Source organism: Rhineura floridana, chromosome 3 (assembly GCF_030035675.1).
Source record: "Rhineura floridana isolate rRhiFlo1 chromosome 3, rRhiFlo1.hap2, whole genome shotgun sequence".
In the NCBI taxonomy this organism is placed as follows: domain Eukaryota; kingdom Metazoa; phylum Chordata; class Lepidosauria; order Squamata; family Rhineuridae; genus Rhineura; species Rhineura floridana.
The window spans coordinates 134918649-134943393 of NC_084482.1; the positions used below are offsets into that span (position 1 = coordinate 134918649).

General features: G+C 38.5%; 1 protein-coding gene across 2 annotated transcripts in view; it reads right to left on the minus strand.

The window, feature by feature from the left end:
- Positions 1-215: 215 nt before the first annotated feature.
- Positions 216-24745, minus strand: part of RFT1 (RFT1 homolog) — a 40795-nt gene continuing 16265 nt past the window's right edge. For both annotated transcript variants that reach the window (XM_061621984.1, XM_061621983.1), the window contains exons 7-13: positions 21079-21157; positions 19263-19313; positions 17663-17793; positions 16223-16367; positions 12563-12668; positions 1665-1914; positions 216-471 (exon numbers count right to left, since the gene is read on the minus strand). In XM_061621984.1, coding sequence (XP_061477968.1) covers positions 304-471; positions 1665-1914; positions 12563-12668; positions 16223-16367; positions 17663-17793; positions 19263-19313; positions 21079-21157 — 930 coding nt within the window. In that variant the 3' untranslated portion in view covers positions 216-303. The remainder of the gene's footprint in view (positions 472-1664; positions 1915-12562; positions 12669-16222; positions 16368-17662; positions 17794-19262; positions 19314-21078; positions 21158-24745) is intronic.

Below are 24745 nucleotides of genomic sequence, written 5' to 3' on the forward strand. Positions count from 1 at the left end.
CAATATTCACTAGCCACTGACTTCTGCCAGTGAGGATTATGCATACTATTTACATGAATATACTGATAGCAGTAACCTGCAGCTGTAAACTTACCAAGTTGCTTGCCAGTAGTATAAATTTGGAGCCTGAAAGAAATCTGTCAGCTTAAACTGAATTACCTTGCTACCAACTTGTTTCACTGGCAGTATCACACATATATTACAGTAATTACATCTTTAGTCAATTCATTAATTCTCCATATTATTTATATCCTCCATAGCAAATATATACATACAAGTACACAGAAATTAGTCCGCCCATGATTATTTTCGTGCTTCTTTGGTATATCTTGACAAAATATGTGTCCTAACAAAATGGATCAGCTTGGTCCCTGTGAAAAATATAGTAGTAAGAGTTGCTATAAAGCACAGTGTTCCCACAGCAACATGAATTAACCTGGCCATCCATCCTTTATCGCAGCACAGGAACACCTACAAAAGAAAAACTTTAATTTACCTATTTTAAGTTAAGGTTAATGCTTTGATTCATAAGTTAAGAAGACCTGACGGTTTTCTTTACAGTAATACTTTTGCCCTAATGCTCTTCTTACCAAACTATATTCATGCAAGGCTTCTCTTCAGTCATAGGATAGTTTAGGCCAAGTAATGGTCAAAGAGTGTAGTGTTACATAAGAGCTAGTAGTCTAAGTTCCACAGCCCTTCTGTCACTCTGTTTTATGGAATAGTCTATTCTCAGACATCCAGTAAACACTTTCATTAGTATATTTCTACCATCGAAGACTTACTAACTCAAGCATTTGCACAGTATTCACCATCACCTCTCTCATTCATGTCTACCATATGAAGCTGCAAGTTTATGTAGTTTTTAATATATTGTTTTGTTTAAATTATGTTATACACTGCTTTAATAAATGGAGTGGAAAGTGTTACAGAAATCTTTTGAATAAGTATATTATGTAAACAATGAAATATTTTAAAGTTTCAAAAGGTTAATTCTCTACATATGTGTATGTTTCATGCCTATTTTTCATTTTATTCATTCATTTCATTTACATCCCGCACTTCCTCCAGAAGGAGCCAAGGGCGGCACACACATCAAAAATAAAACATTTTAAAAACCATTTCAAAGACAGTTAGATACATTCCAGAAACAGTTAAAAACATTATCTCAACCAGTGATCTCAGGGTTCCCAGGAAAAGTGTGTCAGCCATCAAATACTTGGGTAAACAGGACCATTTTTACATTCCTCCTGAAAGTCAGTGAGGGACACAGATGCACCTCACCAGGGAGGGCATTCCACAAATGGGGAACCACCACATAAAAGGCCCAGTTATGAGTCAACGCCAACTGGGCTGCCCCCAGTGATAGCGCCACCAACAAGGCCTCACCTGCCCATCATAGGGTCTGAGATTGTTGATACTGAGGAAGGTACTCTTTCAGGTACTGTATGTATATTCATGGATATCATCTGTACACACTGAACAAACACACAGTTACATATTTCACTTTTGCTAATCGGAACTATGTTGCAGGTTACTTAATAGCAAAAATATAATCTCCTCCCCCCCTTATAAGCTGATGTCCAATATAACAAAAAAATTACTTTAGTCACTTGTTCTGGCAGAATTAAAGCGACAGTTTGAAGAGAAGAAGCACTACTCACCTCTGAAACACCCGTGGTCACTCCACAGATGACATAAACAACAAACAGCAATGGTGATATAAGAAGGCCCTTTAATGGTCTGTAAGGGCTCTCTGCAAAATATCTGTAGATGTAGTAGATGCTGTGTGTTATTCGGATCCCCATGTTGAAACAGTTTGCAAGGATAAATCCTATGCTGCCTTGCCAATAGGTCAAGAAATATGACATGCACAAAAAAACAAAAGACAAAGCCAGCATGACAAAATTGTACCTAAAAATAAAGCAAAAGGGAACAGTTTATGCAGTTTCAGTATTCATCCACTACAAGCTTTACATTTTACTTTCTAAGATGAATGGGACGAGAAAGAGAAATTATTTTTCAATAGTAAGTGTCGATAGTATAATAAGCCTATATCTGGTTATGTATATGCAAATCTCAATTGTTAGAAGTTAAGAGATGTATCTGAGCCATCAGCGAGTCCCCAATTCAAATCTCCCCACAGCCATTAACTGATATATGTATCATCTTCCTATCTGCAACATGAGAATGGTAATAGAGATGGATGAACTCCCACCCACTGGCTCAGGAAAAATAAGTCAATCTGCTTCCAAAAACTAAGAAACATATTGGCTTATTTTCAGAAGCAATCTAACATTAAAAAGTTTTCCACTTTCACCCAGCCCACAACCGCTTCCCAGACAACTTATCCATCTAGAATAAACGCAGCAATGTTCCAGACATGATACAAAAGAAAGACAGATCTAATATCTTCCTCATGCTCTTCATAATTACAATCATAATACCTTTAACATCCCAGTTCTGTATACTTTATAGATATAAGCACAATTATACCATTGTTGTTTTACTATAGAGTAGGGCCCGGCTTTATGGCGCTTCGTTCATGCGGCGGTTTTCAATTAGGGAAAGACCCACTCTTACAGCACTTGTTCCGCTAATACGGCGAGTTTTTTCCATCGCACGCCATTTTGACGTCATTTTCACGCAACACGGCCCATTATAGTCTATGGGCCCCGCTTTATGGTGATTTCCGCTTTACAGCGGGGGCCTGGTCCCTAACCCGTCGTATTAGCGGGGCCCTACTGTATTGGGCAGAGTGGGAAGGGAAGCAGGATATTATTTTCAGTATTTTTATATTTGAAACTGCGATTGTTGTGATACTGGACCACTAAAGACGACCAATTAACGGTCAAAGCACATTTGGTGTTTGTTACAAAGGACTTCATGTTTGTTTATTCTCGTGACACATTAAGCTTTTTCAAAAAAATCTGTTGCTATAAAATTTATATTATAAACTTGAAAAGTACTTTTTTAAAAAGATATACTGTACTGCAGTGGTTGTTTTTAGGGCAGCAGTGAATTTGGCACCTGCTGCAACCAAAAGAGTTGCCAAATGTAAAAGTGCCAAGCCACAGGTGGAAAGGAAGAATTGGGACCACACTCTTCCCTTGAAATTGAATCATTTGATATTATGTGACATCAGGTGACTGACAGGTAGTGATCCCTGCCCACCTGTCAGCATGGTCCATGAGGAGTGGGGGAGTTTTGACATCTGGCCCATTGGCCAGATATAGTTTCCCACCCCTATCTTAGGGAAAAAGCCAACTTCAAACTGTGACTTATGATCTTGTTTCCCTAAATCATTGTTATGATTAACCATAATTTTGGGGAGTTGGATATAACAATAACGACTTTTAACTGAGAAAGAAAGCAAGAGGTTCTGATCTCCTCACGCCTATCCCAGAAAAGGGGAGGAGAAGGATAAACACATATACCTGAGAACTGGGGCCCTCTAGGAAGCTCTGTCTGGTTCTTGGGAATCTGTCCAAGCCACCCCCCTCACTGGCCCTGCTCCACACTCCAAGTGCTCTTGCCGAGCTGAAAGGCATCCTTGAACTGTTATAATGCCTCTTGTTTGTGAGGATGGAGGATGGGTGTTTAGAAACCTCTGACTTCTGCTGGAATGCAGCACACAATACAAAGGTAAGAGTCACATCTATTGCTCCACCTATATTTTGTCTCTGGCCCACCCTCCAGTAAGAACATAACATAAGAACATACAAAGGACCTGCTAGATCAGGCCAATGAACCATCTAGTCCAGCATCCTGTTCTCACAGAGGCAACCAGATGTCCACAGGAAGCCCACAGGCAGGACCTGAGCACAAGGGCTCTGTCTCCTCCTGTGGTTTCCAGCAACTGGAAACCATTGCCATGAGACACTAGAAGGTTGGCCAAGAGGTCCATGGCTGAAAATAGATCCCCATCCCTGCATTAAACCAGGCCATTTTGTCCAATAAATATCACTATATTATTATTATTATTATTATTATTACTATTATTATTATTTATTAAATTTATATACCGCCCGACTAGCAATAGCTCTCTGGGCGGTCAACATAAAATAGCATAAAAATACAACGAATAACAAAATAATACTAAAATACAATCAACAATCCAATACAATAAACATTTTTAAAAGTAAATTAGTGTAACTTAAAATGCTTCAGAGAATAGGAAGGTTTTGACCTGGCGCCGGTAGGAGAGCAGAGTCGGCGCCAGGCATACTTCCTCGGGGAGCCTGTTCCATAGTTCGGGGGCCACCACTGATGACAGTGTTGTTTTAATTAAATGGCCACAAAGCTTTAGTTCCAAAATGAAGAGCTGATAAATTCTTGAGATCATTTATCAGTGAGTTTACTCATATGATAGCTTGAACAGCTGAACTTAAAATAACACTGATTATGTTGAATAGCGGGGGGAGGGTCTTAAAATTGTTGTCTATCAATATTAAACAGCCACGAGACTGGCTGTATACTATAATCAGCATGGATTTTTCGCATTCCGCAATGTTAAATTGAAAATACCCACATGCCATTCAGATGCTTCCCATAAGCTCATTTCAAAACAAAACCTTACAAAACCTATACAGTAGGGCCCTACTTCCCGGCGTTCCACTAATGTGGTGGCTTTCCTCCCCTCTTTTAAAGCTGCTTTTGCCGCTCTTGCGGCATTTTTGCATCATTTTTGCGCGACGCGCCCCATTAAGGTCAATAGGGTTCTGCTTTTCGGCGATTTCCGCTTTACGGCAGGGGTCCGGAACGGAACCCGCCGTATAAGCGGAGCCCTACTGTAGTCCTGAACTCAGAAACACTTGCTTAAGAACCCTCTCAATTTTCATGGCGATACACAAAACAGTCAGAGAGAATAGAGAGTTTAAAGTGTAAAAAGAGAGAGAGAGAAATCAGACCCCCTTTGGACTTTTTTCTGTCAGAGTTCTCAGAATTTGTTAAAATTAATTAAAAATCATGTTCACAGAGTACCTGTAATCCTATTACTGACCTTGTCCCATACTCTGACCTTCATCTTTTGCAGTTTAAAAGTTAAAAAATGCCTGGCTGATTTTTAATTAATTTAAGAAATTTAGCATTGAACTCAATGATAATATCGGGTGTGCTCAGTAAGAACCGACTGTCAGTGTTCTAAAAGCCAGCCTCACAGCTGCTGGGCTTGTCTAATCAGGGGGCCACACCCACACCAGACTTTGATTCCACCTTGGTTCCAGTCATGGCTTCCCCCAAAAGAATTCTGGAAAGTGTAGTTTGTGAAGGGTGCTGAGAAGAGACTTCTATTCCCTTGACAGAGCTCCAGTGGCCAGACTGGTTTAACAGTCAGCCGCTCTGATTGAACCTCTGTGAGTGGAAAGGGCCTCTCCTAGCAACTCTCAGCACCCTTCATTAACTACACTTCCCAGGATTCTTTGGGAGAAGCCATTACTGTCTAAAGTGAAATAAAGGTCTGGTGTGGATGTGGCCAGGGACAGCTTTGTTTTAAATTTGGTTGGGAAACTACACTTGCCTGCTGTAGAATAAACAGGTGGGGGAAACCCTGAAAAAGAATGATACTGTTCACAATGTTTTCCGTTTGGAAAGGAAAGGGGCTTACCCTCTGACCAGTGCCCACCCAACCAAGCTCCTCGCCTCCCCCTCCTACCTTCCTGCCCCTCCCCCAGGTCAGATTCACCTATCCTAGGCATGATTGAACAGGAGTAAATCCCACTGAACTCAAAAAGCATGCAAATAATCAAACCTGCCCTCCCCTCCTCCCTATCCCCTCCCTCTTGTCCCTTCCCTCCTCCTTCACCCCTCCCTTCCCCTTCCAAACCCTCCTTCCCTCTACTCTCACCTCCCCCCCGATGGTCAGTTTTACCTATCCTAGCCATGATTGCACAAGAGTAAATCCTACTGAACTCAATTTAATCATGCAAATGATCAGTCCTGCCTTTCACTCACCTTTCCCTTCCTCTTCCCTTCTTCCTCTCCTCCCCTCTTCCTTCTTCCTCCTCCCCTGCCCACTCCAGACCTCCCTCCCCATGGTCAGTTTTACCTATCCTAAGCATGACTGCATGAGTAAATCCCACTGAACTCAATAAACATGCAAATGATCAAACCTGCCCTCCTCCTCCCCCTCCTGCCTGCTCCCATTCCCCTCCTCCCCTCCCCATCTCCTGTGGTCAGTTTCACCTATCCTAAGCATGACTGCAGGGGAGTAAATCCCACTGAACTCAATAAGCATGCAAATGATCAATCCATTCTCAGCAAACTTGCACAGGATCCTCTTTCTTACCTCCTGGATTAAAAAGCAGAGAAATTCACTAATAGGTAAAAAGCCTTGCAGTTTAAGAACATACCTATAGCCAACAGATATTTCTATCAAACTTTAAAAAGCAGGGAAATTGGGCAGCTGTAGTGAATGCACCAGGGGAGCAGGAAACCTGACCTCCTCTCTGAGATTTTGGACTGCCCTACAAATTGGTCAAATGCAAACACCATTTGGGTTGATCTTTCAGTCCAATCCGCTTCCTGTTTAGCTTGGAAGAATTTGGTAACAAGGTATTTTGCCTATTAGTGAATTTATTTTCCTGTTCTGTTGATTCAGGCTTATATAACAGTATCCCAAGAATCAAATTATTGGCATGTCCGAACAACAAAAATATTTCAAACCATTTCACTTGCAGAAAGATTTTCCCAAGGCATAAGACACCTGCATGTTATCCTAAATTTTATTTTAACCAAGGCCGTATCTCTCCTTCACTCACAGTTGTGCTGTGTCAGACAGCTTCATTAGTTCACAAAGACACAGATGTAAAGGAAATGTGAGCTAATAACTAATTCATGAAAACAAGGATAAATGAGGATAAGTCAACATTATACTGATCTTAGACTAGAATGCTTTAATGAGCATCTTCAAAGATGCTGTCTTCCACTAGAGGATTCATTTACTAGTGTTCCAACTTCCAATTAATCACATTTTACAAACCCACAGCCTTAAAGGCGTATTATACTTTGGCAAAAAGCAAATTTAGGATAAAATGACAAAAAAGCATCTCTCTCACTTGCACAGTGTGAGTGGCTGGCAGAGCACATTGTATTATCCTAAATACCGTATATTCCGGCGTATAAGATGACTTTTTAACCCTGGAAAATCTTCTCCAAAGTTGGGGGTCGTCTTATATGCCGGGTGTCGTCTTATTAGGGTTGCCATATTGCCCGGATAGCTGGGTTTTACCTGGATTCTAAGCATGCCACCCGGCGCCCGGCTAGCCCCTTAGGTGGCCCGGATTCTCAGCTTTCATTTAAAAAAAAAAAAAGTTTCTAGGTGGTGCGGTCCTCGAGATATATATAAAAACGTCAGGCACACCCCCCCCGGTTAAATCTTTTTTTAAACTACTGTATAGCACTTCGTAGCTTTAACCCTGCCCGTTCAGGATTTCAGCCAATCAGTGAAGTGTTTGTTTGGTGGCAGTGTCTGCAATTGCGAGGCCAGAAAATGGTGGTTTCCCCTCCTGTTTATCTGAAAATCTCATAAACTGGGTAGGTATATACATTTCAGTTTTTCCCCCTGTTGTGTGTAGGAGTCAGATCCTGGGCAGTGTTTTGAAAACCTTCCCAATAGTTGCTTTTGGGGGTAAAAACAGTGCTAATCCCATATGTCCAGAGTAAATCCTATTGAATTCAGTAGGAATTACTTTTGAGTAGACATGATTATGAATGTGCTGAAAATCAATGGGACTTTGGAGTGAATGTAAAAAAGAATTGTGTTTGTGTTCTCTTTCTGCCCCCCCCCCCGTCCTATTTTAAAGCAAGTAGGCAGGGCTTACTTAGGTATTGCAGTTTTTATTCTGTAGGAAACTAATACTGATTTTTAAAAAACTAATACTGATTTTTCTGCAATGACCAATTGGTTTGACAATAAACTATTATATGGGCTGTATGTATTTATACATCTGCAGTGTGTGCGTGTGTGTATGGAGTCTTTCCAACACCCCTGTGAGGTAGGGTTGGAAACCAAGGCAGCTCACAACAAGAAATAAAGCCATTTAAAATCCAATAACCATAAAAACAAGTATAAACAGTTGCAAAACAGTGTAAAGTGGCATGATTCGGAATTTTGGGTTGTGTGAATGAAGTTGCTTATCACTTGAGGTTGCATTTCTGTCCCTGTTTGAGTAAGCCCCATTGAATACGCTGGGAATTGCTTCTGAATAAATAAATTTAGGATTGCACTATAAATATCTTTACAGTTTGTGTAAATAATAAATATATTTGATAGTTATGCTTATATAAATATTTCTTCATTTATCATATTTTTGGTTTTTGGTTAGAAATCCTGACTGGTTGTGAGATGCTTAGTTTTTTGCCTTATAGGAATCTTGTGGTTGGTATGGTATTACATTTAGGAAAGTGTTACTGCCTTCTGTATTTCCTATTTGCATTTCACTTATCTTTAACCTCACTCCGTTACAGCCATAGAAGCAACAGCAGCATATGCAAGATAATTAACTCCCATTAGTGATAAGAGCAAGAATTTATAATTATTATTTCAATTAAAACAAGAGGCTTATCAATACTTTGAAGAGGACCAGATATTTATTTTCTTTCTGAGCCCAGGACTCATGATGCCCGGTGTGTGTGGGGGGGGGGAGCAGGAGAGTAGTCGATAAGACAGACATCCTGGCATTGATAATCGAATTAGCAAGGTATGTGTGGGGTTGTTGTACACTTCCAGGCTCAGTTTCATTTTGAGTATGGAGGTGGAACCTGTGTAGATGTGGTTATTAAAGGGAGAAGAAATTTTGAGTTAAGCAAAGCTCTGCTTTTATAAAACCTAAGAAACATACAGTACTTTGAATGTCTGAGTGCCTGCACCAGTGGAATACTGGAGGAACTTGTAAAACTTGCTGCAACAGTATTTAGAACTGAGCATGTGGTGTGAAAGACTCCTTTTCCTAACATTTTGGCTTGTTTTTCTCTGATTGTGTATTTTTATTGTTTTTACTATATTTGTAAGCTGTGCTGAGCTCTGTTTTTAACAGCAAAAGGGCAGGATATAAATTCTCTTAATCAATCAATAAATACTCCATAGTGTTGGAAACTAGAGTCTAGGCATTTAATGTTGCTTTTAAAAAAAAGATTTCTCACATCTTTCCCCAGTTTTTGGTGTTAATTCCTAGGCACAAAAACAAAACAACTGGACAATCCAAATATTAATATTTATAAGTTTATAAGTGACAGTTTTCCTGCTAAGTACCTGCATGTCATAAGTACCTGCATGTAGTCTTATATGGCGAGTATATCCCAAACTCTATATTTTAACTGGAAAAGTTGGGGGTCATCTTATACGCCGGAATATACGGTATGTAACTTAAAATCTCAAACAAGTTCAACACTTGTTTTCAACAATGTAAGATTTCTACAAAGGTTTGATTGAAATGATCTTATGAATTGGCTTCAGCTACTGCAGCACGGAAAGTATCTTCTAAGTGAGCACAAGCACACTGAGCACACAACATTATAATCTACTCACTGTTATAAAAACTGAACAGCTGCACTGAAGAGATGTCTCACCATGGGGCCAACTAAAAGGTTTATAGGTGCTCTTGCCTGCCTGTGACTACCAGCACTACATAATATTCAGCTGTGTGAGAGAGACGCTACAATGGAGAGGCATCAATGGCAGCTGTTACAGTGCCAACTGCAGGACTGGAGTCAGATCACAGCAACTACATAATGCCTTCATGCTGTAGGAAGGGGCTTACTGGCCTGGTGATGAGCTGCTCATTCTTCAGACTTAAGACATACCCTGCATTTTTAAAGGCCAATCTCCACATTAAAACTTGTATTTTAACTACAAATTAGTTATTATAATCACAATGTGCATAGAGGAAAAACAATCTGTGTCTGCGTACTTTAGGATCACTACCAGGTCATCCAGTATCAAGGAAGGTGGATAGTTTGCTCCTTCTGCAACACTGTCTACAAGTGTAGCTTTATTTTTTCCATAGGAGTACATGTAATTTTGTGAGGAACCCGCACTATTATTAGAACATTCATTCATGTGAATAGTTTCTTTACAAGCCCATGAGTCTGAATCAATCCAGATGTACATTGATTGCTAGAGAAGGAATTCATACATACAATGTCCTAGTAGAGAAACAGCATGGACTTCAGGGAGCATGGCAACAATTGTAGACTGGAAAAGTAGAGACTACTGAACCAAAATACTAGGCTCTCTACTTCTAGGAACTCTCCTGTGGAGCTTTCACAATAGCAACTCCCATTTCAGGATATGCAGGGTGAAGCAAAAGTCAGTATGTACTGCTGTCCCCTCTGGAAGGAACACTGGATGTTAAAAAACACCAAGCATGCACATATACACATTTTCCACAGTTCAATTCCTTACTCTGACACCCTGGGATACATTTTATTATCTAAGATCATAAGACGAATCTGCTGGATTAGACCAAAGGCTCATTTAGTCCAGCGCTTTATTCTCACAGTAGTCAACCAGATGTCTATGGGAAGCTCACAAACAGGACCTGAGCGCAACAGGACTCTCCCTTGTAATAACAAGTGCATATCTACTGTAATAAGTGCATATAGTTATAGGTATACAGTAATATCTCAGTTAAAGAATCCTCCAGGAACAAACCTCCTTTTAATGAAGGCTTTTTAAAATGTGAAACTGACCAGCTTTGCTTTGCTGTGGATAAAGTTTCAAGACTGTGCCTTAGCTTTAAGGTGAAACTGACTAAACTGTGTCCCTTTAGTATCAATAAACTGACAAGCCTGTCCAGGGCTTGCACAGCCTCTCACAATTCAGATGTTACAGAGAAAAAGAGCTGGGTATCATCAGCATACTGCTAACACCTCTCTCTCCCCAGATCTCCCAATGGCCGCTCCCAAGGACTCCGTATACATGTTAAACACCATCAGGGACAAGATGGTAACCTGTGGCACCCCATAGCACAACTGCCAGGGGGCTGAAAGGTAATCACCCAAAGCTATTCTCTGAAAACGACCCTGGAAGTAGGATCTGAACCACCGGAAAACAGTGTCTCCAATATCCATCTCACCAAGTCGGCCCAGAAGGATACCATGGTCAATATTATCAAAAGCCACCGAGAGATAAAGTATTTTCCCAATAAAGGTCATCCATTAGGGCGACCAAGGCCAATTCAGTCCCATAATCAGGTCTGAATCCACTTGCGCTCTAGCCATTGTCCAGCCTCTTGCATTGCCCTTAGTTCACTGGTGTACCAAACGGCAACTATTTCAAGTTGAACATGGGATTTTCTTTATACCTACTGAATTCTTTCATAACATTTTTTTAGAATGCATCATTTTAAATTCCATTTTCTATGACAGTGGACATCAGAGCTAGCAGTGAGCAGGAATGGGAGGTTCTAGTCAGAAAAAAGACAAGTAGCTCTGAAATGGAACAAACTGAGAGGATAGGCATTAAATATATCCAGAGAGAGATACCTGTTCAAGAGTCATAGAAAAGCAATGTGGAAAGTGCAAGAGGGAATTAAAAATAAGATACATAATTTTTGTATTTTTAACCCGCCCTTTAACCCAAAGGTTCCCACTGTGGTAGACAAACCAGCCAGTATCACATACAGCCATAAAAATAGTAAGATTTGCATACAATAATCAGCAGCCAAAAAGCCGATTTTTAAATCAACCATCTCCATTCGCTGGATGGAACAGGTACATCTTAATTTGATGTCTGAAAATAGATAAAACAGGGGATGCCCATATCTGCAAAAGGTTGTAACAGAAAATATTGTGCTCCATGCTGTTGCACAATGGCATGCAGTTATGAAACTACTTTTACAGAAAACTCGCTTACAGTGAACTGAGTTGCTTCATTCTAAAATCGAAACAAGAAGCAACAATGCATCTGCTAGGACTTTTAATAGGTAACACACTGAACAAATCTGAAAGCAGCCTAATCCAAACTGGGACATGATGGCATAAAGATTTCAAAGACTTTGAGATGTAAGAAACATAGTAAACTATAATTCATTATAATCTTGTGGGATCATTCTCAGGCCTGATCTTCCATGCCTACACATAGCGCTAGTGCAGGCATAAAATTCAATGGTATTCAATAGGATCATGTACACTATCAGCCTCCTCCACCCAGATTTGTAATTTTATGCACCAAACACCTACCAGGGACTCCCCTGAACTCACTTTGAAAAAACTAATTAAAATCAATTCCTAATCCCCGTTTATTGCATATCTTTATCAGCCCTCAATGTGTAAGTAGATTTTATGTATGTGAATTGCTTCTCAGGCAATCAGTAAACATCAAAGGTGGCTCAGATTCAGCAATTCATGGACTTGCAGCAAAGCCATCCACATGAATAAGATATCCAAATGTAAGTGGGGATTCGTCATAGAAATGACTACATTTTCTAGCTATGGGATGCATCAAGCCATTCTTGGTCACATTGTTCTGAGGGGTGTATCAAAAAGAACATCCTCACACAAAGTTACAAAGAATCAAAGAAAAGCTAAAATACAGTATGACATTATGAACTTTTAAACTCACCTGTCCACTTCTTCTTTAGACATAGATGCAAATGTAAAACATTCTGTTACTCCATTAACAGCAAGCAGCAAGACATATAAACTATAGCAACGCAGGAGACTTGGACCTGAAAAAATATTATGACAAGTAGATTAATAAAATGAAACCTCTCATTACTGAGATTTGTGCATTAATGCAATTTAAAATGTCATTAGTGAATTAAAACACTGTCAAAGACTCTTAATTTGCAATCTCTGGTATTCAGAAAAAAGATTTTTTCCGGTACCCGAGAAGCAAAATGCAATAGGCTATATCCAGTGTCAGTCATACTCAGAAGAGATCCATTGTAATTAATGTACTTAAGTATATTAATTTCAATAAGTTTACTGTATGACTTAGATATCACCTAGACTATATTCACTACTATGCTTCAAAGCAACCCCAACATGAGAATCAGAGGACTTATTTTGGTGTGCAATGTGGGTTAGAGAATTCCTGTACCTTCACGGAAAAAAACAGGATTGGCAAAGAATGCATGCCATAATACTGAAATAAGGTCCACTATGATTAGGTAATTGTCTTTAAAAAGGCTTAACTTTAGGCTTAACCATTACTGGCAATCCCATTCTCTCAACCTCTGTGAGCGCCGAGTGCCAGAGAAAGCTTTATGGCAGAAACAAACACACTGCTTAGTACTGAAGGCCATCAAAGGCCTATCATGAGCCAGATGGCCACCACTAATCTGCATATAATTTACAGAATTTATAATCATTTTCATGAACATGGCAGATGCCAAAGTACAGCAGATTGACACATGGTACTTATTCAGAAATTAACTTCAAATGAAAATACTGAGTCAGCCCTTAAGCAAAACTTTGATAAATGGTCTTATAACATAGGAAGCTACCTTATACTAAGTCAGACCAATGAGCCATCTAGACTGATACTGCCCAGTTCAACTGCAGCAACTTTCTCAAATCACAGCAAACATCTTTCCCGGCCTACCTACCTACAGCCCTTTAAATACACACGTTTTGAACCTTGGTCCTTTCATATGCAAGGCATGTGCTCTGTCACTGGGCCTTGCCCACCCCCTTAACTTAAATGACATGACAGCTGAGGAACTAGAGTTATTTGCCATTGCATTTTCACAAATTTCATGCAAACATGAGAAATAGCAACACAAAGGGAAAGTATGGAGTATGGAGAACATTAAGAGATTTTTTTACCCCATGAAAGCTAAAAACTTTGTTTATACCCCCCCCCAAAAAAGATTGCAGCCAATAGACAAATACCTTGAACACACTGACCAGTGCTCATAGGATGTCACATGATCAAGACAATATGCAATGGTCTCTTAATATCTGAAATTACTATTACCATGCCACCAATACAACCAAATCCCCAAATCACCTAGAAACGTTTAGATCAAGGATCCTTAATTAAATGTGATTATGTTGTGTGTTCTTTGCGACTTTCAATTAACATACGTGTCAAATTTGATGGCACTGTGATCACGGTTCTTAACCAGTTCAATTACACTCATATTTTGTACTAAGTCCTGGACTCCATTAGGTCCAGGGTCACCACTCCTTCATGACAAACTGTTCTAAGGCACAGGCATTTATGTGATCTAGTAAAGTTTTCCTCTTTTTTTTATCCAGTCAATGTGGATGGCCAAAGTAATTTATTACCACAACAGTTTGGACAGCTCCTTGATTTCTTTCTCCATCCCCCTATCATTCACAGTTATGCAAGAGACAATATACTTTCACACTAAGTAGAGCAAAGAGAGGAAGAAGACTTTCCTTTCTTTTGCTTTGTTACCTTCCACTCAGTCACCTGGTCTCCCAAGGAGACTTATCCTAAGGGAGAGCCCTGCAAATGGTTGGATGGCTTGTCTCCTCCCACCTCATCCTGGTCCACTTCAACCATCATAAATTATAATTTCTAGACAGGCACTTATTAAAAGAAATAATGGAAACTCAAAAAGTACATGCCATATTCTCACAGTTCCGACAGATTATTATTATTATTATTATTAAGATTTATAGCCTACCCTTCCTCTCAGCAAACAAAAGCAATAAAAACACTCTAAAATGTCATAAAAACAGACTTTAAAATATATTACAACCTTAAAAACATATTAAAACAAAACATCTTTAAAAAAATCTTTTTCAAAAAAAAAAAGGCTTTAAAACATATTAAAAAGCAATTCCAACAGAGGCGCAAATACTATGAGTGTGAGCAGCATTTCACTCTAAATCCCACTTCAGAAAGTGGGTCAATTCAGTTCAGACCACTCTGGAGAACACCCTTCTAGTCTGAATCAGAACTCTGACTTAGAAAACTTAAAGCTTTATTAATTTTACCATTACAGTCAATGGGAAGGCATAAGCTACACCTTTTTTGCTTTTTGAAAAAAAAAAGGATGCAATTGGCAGAAACAGTAGCCTGTTGTGACTGGATATAGCCTACCAAATCTTAGAGAAATAGGTGCAGGGATCTTTGTGCAAAGAGCCTTTTCAGTTTGTTAAAAAATGGAATTTCTGTAATTTTTTTATTGCTTGAAAAAAGTTGATGAAATTTGCAGGGAGGAATGCCAAATTTCAGACAGGTAAAATGTCAGAAAGACATTTCAGACAGTGTAAGAGTTTTGTGCATGGCACATTTAAACTGGATTTTGTAGGGGTGAAGAGGGAATTTGCTCTTCCTCCTCTATGGCTTTGTGGGCAATTGTATGAAAATGGCATGCATCATAGAGGTGTCCCTAGGTAAGTAACCTGCGTACGTTCAGAAGGCTATGTGCAGGGGTTATTATTTATTATTACATTTTTATCCTGCCTTGCCTCCCAAACCAGCCCAGGGCTAGGGAGTACCGATGAAAGAAAAACAATTTGAAGCTTCCACACCCCCACAATTCACAGCAACTAACCCCCTCCCTAAAAAGTGATTTGGAATTAAAAAAGAGAATCCTGGTAAAGGTATTCCCCAATTGAAAGTTAGAGTTGGTTCTGACGCCACTGGGTGCTGCCTGGCTAGCACAACAAGACCCCCTTGGTAGCAGTTGCCCACTTATGGAATGCCTTCCCTGGTGAGGTGTGCGTCTCCTCGTTATTAACATTTAGGCAGAAGTTTAAAACATTCCAGTTCACCCAGATGCTGGATGGTTGAACTACATTGCTCAAGGCAACCTTGAAATTATTTTGCTGTGAGGACCTTTTTAAAAGGGTTGGGGTTTTTTAAGCATTATTTTTGCTGTCTCACTGCTTGCCACCTTGGGTTCTTTTGGGATGAAGGGCAGGACAGAAATAGATGTTCCTTTATTCTTCAGTATAACATCTTTTTTTGAGGAATCAATTTCCTCTTCAATGTAAAGGCACCTTTAAATATTTGTATCCCAATATTGTAATAATTACTATTTCCAAGAGGGTATAAAGAATAAAAAAACTAACACTGCTAAGAGTTGCACTATTTCTCTGAGCAGTACCTAAAAGGCACATGCAAAATGTTACACTGCAACTATCACTACCACCCTTCCACAAGACACACAGTACAATTCCATAATACAATGTGTTAATACTTCCATGTGAATATGATTTTTTCAGATGTGAAAGATTCACAAAATATTTGATGTTTATGAAGCTGCTTTTCAGAAAGGCAGCAATTATCCGACATTACCTGATCCCAAACTGAGCATTGAACCTCCATAAAGATCCAGTGCCAAATGAGAATAAGCATAACCAAAAACAGTAATGGTTAAGCCAATCAGAAGCACTAGTTTCAACAGTGATTCTAATACAGCTGCTGCCATGGAGATATCATCCTAAAAAAGAATTGCATTCATTTAATAGACAAAAAAAAACATACGTCAGATTATTGTTCAATTTATATGCAAAATAATTAGATTTTACAATTCACTATTTTTAGTTTGTAACAATACTTCTAGACTACTTGTGTTGAGAAGTATGAATATTCTCAGTAGCAGCCATATTTATATACTGAATGTGCTGCAAGTTTGAGACAGAACTTAATTAAACTGCATAAATCCCTTCATTATGTAAAAAGATCAGAAAATGCCTGAAAATCTAATATGGCAAAGTAAACATGTTGATAAAACTAGCTTCTAATGCCAAGAACTCTTAACGCTCCTGGTATACTATACAACATTATACAATTTTTACCTCTGCAGAAAATCAATAAACTCTGAAAATATGAGATTGTACTGTATGATATACAATACAGTTACAGGCCCAAAGTTCTACTTAACTAGAGCATCTCACTCTGAAATCATCCTATACGAACTCTACATAAAATCTAATACTTTATTTACAAGCCCCTGCTATGAAATTTATAAGTATACTTTAGTTTCAGCACTAAAAATATGCAGAATGCCTCTTCAGGTGCTAATAGTCCAATCCCAAACACATGTACTCAAAACTAAGCCCCATTCGAGTACATATTATTTGGTCCCTCTTTTAAGACACAGACACCTACATAACTTCCATGGTTTGACATATATACACATTAGGGCCACAACATTATTTGAACATGATATTTAAATTTACTCGTTTCAACATGTACATCCATTCTACGATCAATTTTACTCAAGGTGACTTACAAAAAAAGAATGTAAAACAATTATAAAAAATGAAAATAAACAAACAGCCATATAACATGATAATCCACTTGCCATCTTTGATCATGCTTGCACAATGAAACTGACTCTCATTCCTTTCCCCTAATTGTCTTTCAAAAGTGGCATTTTGAAAGGGTTATATCTAATGGCATCCTGATGACAGAAGGCTCTGATGGCAGAAGGGGAGGTTTCCGTCAGCAGAAAAGGGAAGGTGATTTATTCACCTTCCCCTCTGCAGCCCCCTCACTCACAGGAGTGCAGGAGGAAGGACAAACAGGTGAAAATAGCCCCCTACCCATTCTGCTGCTAGAGTCCCCACTGGTTCAAAGAGCCATTTGATATGATCCCAGGACTTTTGCTACTTTAATTGTGTTAAACTGCCCAGTGAAAGGTGGTAAATAACTATTTTAAATAAATAAATGTGCTTTATCATTTACTTTAAATGTACATCTTTAAACTACTGCATATGAAGACTAATTTACCTGTTTCTGGAACTTGATATCCTTCCCACGTTCCAAAACCTTAGCAAAGTAAACATAAAAACTCTCCTCTATTGGCAAAAAGATAAATCTAGCCGCCAGAGAACCAAGGTTATTCACTATGTCATATACTCCTTTATAAACAAACAGAAAAATAAATTTGTTTTCATTTTTGCCTTATTTTTAAAAAAAATTATATGGATGATAGCAGGAACATGTCCCACAATTCAGTAAGCTATACTAACATCTGTGTATAAAACAACTTTTTACCATTGAACCATTTAATCAACAATATCAAAATTTAAAAATACATATTTTGTAACACAATACACAAATTCTGTATAGTTTATTATAAACTACAAATATTTTAAACAAACGAATTCCAATTAAAACTCCCCTATTTCACACACCATAACAAGCAAACAAATAAACACCTCTTACAGCATTAACATACAAAAGACCTAATAGCAAATCATTTTCAAAGGTTTCAGCCATAAATTAAACTCATTTCCATATTGAAATTAAAAAGAATGCCATCACTTTTGCATTTGTTTTGCAGCCATTCATCTGTAGACTTATCCAATGCAATATATCACACTTCCTTTCTTAAGGAATGTGGAATCAGATTACCATTTACTGGCCTTGTTCACACATCACTTAAACCACCGTTAAACTAAACAATGGTTTAATGGTAAACGCAGCATGCTGGTTCAAATGACAGGCAGTATGCCAAGAACAAATCTTTGTCACAGCTTGAGGCTTGTTTGAAGAGAAATAAAGCAGAAGCCCAGATTCAGATGTAATGCTAAGCCAGGCCATGGCATAGCTCCTCATAGCATGGCAGCAGCAGGAGCCCCCATGATTTCAGCCACATACACCAGCATCCTCATCTTTAAACCATAGAGTTTAGTTTAACTTAGCTTAGCTGAAAGTGACGTGCGAAACAGGCCAATATACATGTGTTGCTTAAAACTGTGCTAAGTAATAGATCTAACCATATGGGGATCAAGCCACATTCAGGGTTTAACCGTATGGCAAGCCATGGGTTATGCTAACCATGATCCCACACCATACAAAAGTATGATATGAAAAGCATATGTTCACAGCATATCTGGGCCCTACAGAGTACTGGCTCCCCATGCAATAAAAGCTACCATGGAAGACATTTTCATAATTGCTAGTTACACAAACAAATTTGCTTTAACTTATGTCACATACAAGGCAATGGACATAGTACACATAATTCTGAATTTTTACATAAGAATGGAAGCCACACTATTACTATTTTACTACATACCGAGAACAAAATTAAGTCATGACTGAATGTGTAATAAAAATAGCAATCAAGGTACCATTTTCATCATCTATGGTTCAACATCATAACCAGCTCAGCTGGTGTTACACAAAGTAAGCAAACTAAAGAAACACAGTTATCTTCAGAACCTATATTTGTATTGTCAGTCTTGACACTTTTATCATTTTCAAGCATATTAAAAATTATTTCATAAGTTTAAGGCTGCTTTTATATGTTAATGCATTTTTAATATACATCCTTCTTCCAATATAAAGAATAACTAACATCCTGTAAAAATGTCTTGCTTACCCTGGTCTCCAAAATTTAACACATTCAGGAAAGTCATGACGTATCTTTCACCTATAAAATTAATATTTAATATTAGGCATTTATTTCCCTTTACATTATACTTGTAAGTGACTGCATGAGAAGAAATCTCAAACTGTTATTATGAGTACGAGATGTCAGCCCGTAGAATCATAGAGCTAGAAGGTATCTTGGAGGCCACCGAGTCCAACACCCTGCTCAATGTGGGATCTGCAATGCAGATTTGTGCTCTGCCAAAACCTGAACCTCAATTTCTTAAAGTTTTTTTTCCTCCAGGCGACAGTGGCTTCCATTTTTCTGCCTCATTTGCAGGGTGGTTCAGAATTTCTGTGGCTTTTTCCAGCACTGAAAGTGCCTCATGGAAGAAGTTACCACATGACATCTTCCCCCGAGCTTTAACTTAGAATCAGGCGATGAGCTTGGCTACTGAGCACCTAAGAACACTGCACTTGCTGATTTTGTTGTTAATGGAACACCTTCCTTTAACCTTTTTTAAAAAAATATTTCCATACAGATTTCTCTAAAAGTAAAAATTCAACAGTTCTTTAAAAAATGAAGACTTGTCAGGCACACAGTAGGCAGCCTGTCCACCCTCCTTACAAGAAAGCCCAGCTGAGGATGTCATGGTGATTTCAGAGAGTGCAGGCACCTGAGAAGGCTACAGAATATAGAATAAGAGAAAGGATACTCATAAAACATACTTCAGCCACCTTGAAATAAAGGTAAGTGCAACAAAAAGCCTGCATCCCACCCATAAAAAATTTACCGAAAGTTTATCTCCTTTTTTATTATTTTCAAATGAAGTTTCTTTTCTTATTAATTGGTGAAGAATTGCAGAAAAAATATAGGAGGCATATTCAGCACAGTGCTAACACAAGATACAAATCCAGCATCTTTGACAGATAACCATCCAGCCTCTGCTTAATGACCTCCAGCGTAAAAGAGTCTACCACCACCTGAGATAGTGCATTTCCCTATGGAACAGCTCTTACCATTAGAATTTTTTTCCTAATGCTTGCCCCCCCCCACACACACACACAGAGAGAGAGGGGGGGGGTTAAGTCATCTATTACTTTGGAGCAATAGATATTTGTAAGCTTACTGCTAACAGGACAAGACAAAGGAAGTTGGAAAGTTAGATCCAAACAACATGAATAATATAATTTGGGCTCCTGCTGGGAGGAAGGGTGGGATACAAATCAAACAATAAATAAAATAAATAAAAATATAATGGCTTTAATGCTAGAGGGTCTGAAGCTGTGATACTAGGACCCTAGGAACTACCTGAGCACTATCTCAGGAGACAGATGTGTGAGGGGGAAAGCAGGAGGGGAAAAAAACAGCAGCTTTTTTGGAGACATCGGATCAATTATTATTTTTACCCAATGTATGACCTAAACCAATAAACTATTGAACTCGCAATTTTACTTTGTTCTTATAATACAAAGTTTATGATAATTTTGAGCTGCTAATATACTGTTACAGAAGGCTGTAAGTGCCATTTGTATCACTTTGTGACCATACTAATAAGAGATATCATAGACATACCATGTAATCATTTCACCATAATGACAGGATTCTGATATGCATGCAGTAGATATTGGAGGGTTTTACAGTAAAACCACAGCATATATTTATAAGGACTAATCCATACATAATTATACTTAGAGAAAGACAGCTGTCTAGCTCAACCCATATGAACAATAATTCTGGAAATTGCAAAAGAAGCAGCGATGAGTGTTATGGGGAGGTTAGGAGAGGGGGGCTGAATTCAAGCTGAAGAGGGTAACATACTCACCCTCTGTTAAAACCTGTTTCAGGAATGACTGCTTAAAGAAACTCCAGGTCAATCTAGCTTCTTTCCAATTAACAAATTCCTGAAATGTAAATAGATACACAATTACTGTGGTGTATTTAAGGGATTAATACTCGTAAGTAAAGAGAGAAAGATACCCTGTCAGCTGTGTACGCCATGCATGCTACTAAGCGATGACTGGTTCACACAGATGAACAGCGTTGACATGGAACTTCCCAACTTACTCCAGGTACAAAGATTATGTTGGACTTCATGAGCTTCACCTTCACATGTAAACTCCTACTGTGATTTCTGTGTTCACAGCAGCACTTTGGGGAGATGCTACATCACAGCAACTGCAGTAGAACGGCATCCATGGAGCATCAGTTCATACAATGCTATCCTCCTTCAGAAGCCTATAACTGGAGTTGGCTATTCATCATTACAAGCTTAATAACTTTTTTGTTCTCTGCTCAGGCTGTACAAGCTTGCTTTGGCCCAGGGCAGCTACACTATGGCCAGAATGTCACAGATCTCCCTGCACAATTAGAGCATAATTTTACTTGACCTTGTCAAGAGAAACAGTTACTCCTCATACACATACCTCAGAACAGCAAGCTTCAGCTTTCTGATAAGCGAACCAGATACACATCACATCTGTAAGCCGACACCTTTCTAAGGTAAAGTTATTTAAATTGCTTTAGTTGGCAAATTATGCCTTGATACCGTGCCAGGATGTCACATATTGTCAAGATTAAAATATGATCTATTTAGTTTGTATCCCAAGTATGCTTTTCAAAATGGTAACTGTATATTGATATTTGATCTCTCTCTATTTTTGTGGCAATTATGCTTTACTTCGGAGATAGTTTTAATTAAGCTTGCATTTTATTATATCAACTGTAATTAAGTTATTACATAAAAGAGAAGCATGTAATGATTACAAATATTCTGTAGCTGCATTGTTATAGAAAGATATAAAAAGGCAAATTGCCAATATTAAATTTGAAGGTTTACTGGAAAACTCTTTGCTTGCATGATTGAGATCTGTACAGTTTAATTAATTTTGTAATTATTACTGTAAACTAATTCAAACATATAATCTAAGATGTTAATGTAATCCTGCAGTAACGTAATGCTATTTTGCTAGTCAAGGAAAGTAATCCAAATAGCTTGGTTTCAGAAACATATTATTTTATAAATATTTCCGTGTACCTAATTATCAGTAAGGAATGAATCCTTTTCTGAACTGGGTGACCTTTACATTTAAGTTAAGAAGTGGAGCTTATGACTTTCCATACACAAGAGTGTGTTTAAAGAAAATTCTCATACAGGGCTTAATCAGTCACAAGGTATTGTTGGAGTTCCATCATTCCTGACAAACGGCCATGTTGGCTGGGGCTGATAGGCATTAAGAGTCCAACAACATCTGGAGAGGCACAGATCAACTACCTTGTCTTTATACTCTGTTTTATATTACGTTAGCAGATAGCACATCAAATTCCTTTAGCTGACCACCAGAGCAATCCAACTCATGGGAAGCTAGCGTATGGGGTGCGGGCAAAGGAGGAACCAGCGGGAAGGTCCGTGGCATCCAATACCCGTTTAGGAGCTTCTGGGATGGCTGCATGTGGGTTCAGCTGGGAGCTGTGCGCACAGACTGGAAAACAAAAGCTGGCTCCCACGAATACCCCTACCAGGGAGTAAGCGCTCTCCATACACTTCCATTGTAATTACTTTCTTAGACCAATCTTTTTCCCAGCGTAACTTAGGCCCGGATTGGGACCTGCAGGAGCACTCTGAACATGAGTTGGATGTTGCCTAAGTCCCCTCTCCGAGCTGGGATGAGGGGCTTCTGCAGCGGAGCCAGGACCCTGCCAACTCAGCCAGGGGTCCACCACATCCACCTCCCCTCAGCACGGAGTAAATAGTAGTTGGATTGCACCCTTAGCTATCTTGATTAAACTGCTTCAGGTAAGACCAGTTCAGACTTGACACATGTGCAGGCCTGCTTTTAATAAATCCTTAATCAGAATATTAATAATATTAATTTGTCTTACAAAACATAAAATAAGGTGTCAGAAAGAATACAGAACAATTTATGCAATGCATGCCCACTCAGAGGAAATCCAATTGTATGAACCATTATTTATTGTACAGAACACAGAAATTCCTTCTAATATGATGTCTATTGCACTGTTTCCTTCAAAAGTAGTAAAATTGTTTGCCACAATTTCTAGTGATATAACCAAAAATGGCTATACTTTATTGCCATTTAAGCTAATTTACACTTTTTCACCTTATTGTCAAGCATGCTGCTTTTTATCACAAATTACTATTAAGATTTTCTTTTACTTCTCTGCTGTACAATTCCCACTAAGAAAGATTTAGCTAGGCCCAGCTATAGACAAAAGGGACAAATATACCTACCACTCTAAAAGACAGAACAATCTTTGGAGTTCTAAATGTAATACATGGGTTATATAAAAAGAAATCCACAAAGAAAAAATTAAATCTAACATTAAGAGTAGCTGAAATTGTATTCTTACTCAAAAAGGTTAGTTAACAGTAGTTCATTCCATCTCAGCCTTTTCCTCTCTGAAGTATTTCACAGTAGTTTTATAAACTTTATGCAAACTGAGAAATGCCATGTTTCATTAGAAGACTGTTTGCACCTTAATATATTCAGTGACTGAGACTGAAAAACTGTTCCTTTGTTTCTTCTCATGCATGGATTTAACTATATTAAATTTATAATCTCTACTCCACAATCTACTGAATGTATTATGCATTAGACTAGTCAGCATCTTCAGTTTATCTAAGTCATCTTTTAGAAATATATACAACACTTATACAACCAAAATATTGGGGATGATTCAGAATCAAAATAACTGTATGGTATATTTTTATAGCTGAAATACTAATTTAAGCAGAACAGTTGTTAATCTCTTTCTAGGTAAGACTATAGTTTTGGCTTAAAGTACCAAAGATCATTAGGAGTTGGCTACTTTCAAATATTTTTGCTTTGACTTGTAGAAATAATGCAATATTATGGAACGTGTAAGAAGAAATTATACTGCACATGATAAAATGGCAGCAAGATATTGGTAAAGAAACAGAATTGGGGAAAATAAATAACTACCATGTTTAACATTCTAAGAGAACGTTTTTAAAATGTCAGCTACATGGGTCTTTAATATCTAAATAGTGAAATGTGAAATATAAGTATATATATTTAGAAGCCATTATAATTGTTGGAAATGCTAAATGCTAAATAGAAGACTGTTTTTCCCCACGTAAAATGAAAATGCCCACTAAGACAAATTATCTGATGGAGACTCCTAAGTGTAATATAAGAAATATTGGCAGTGCTTTTTTTGGTGACAGTATTCACCAGTACGGAGTACCAGCACCTCATTTTTTGCTTGTCACAAAATTCCACAAATGTTTTTGTTACATTATATATGGCAAATTGTGAAGAGACACTATCAGTAATTGGTGAATAGAGGCTGCTTTATTGGAAATTCCACTCCTCTCCGTCCGGCACCAAAAAGGGGTCTGGGCGGGAGCGCTTTTGCGTGAGGGGCAGGAAGAAGAGCATGAAGCCACTTCCGGCCTTTTTCTTCCAGCCGCTTTTCCTGGGCTGTTTCTTCCCGGCTGCTGCTAGAGC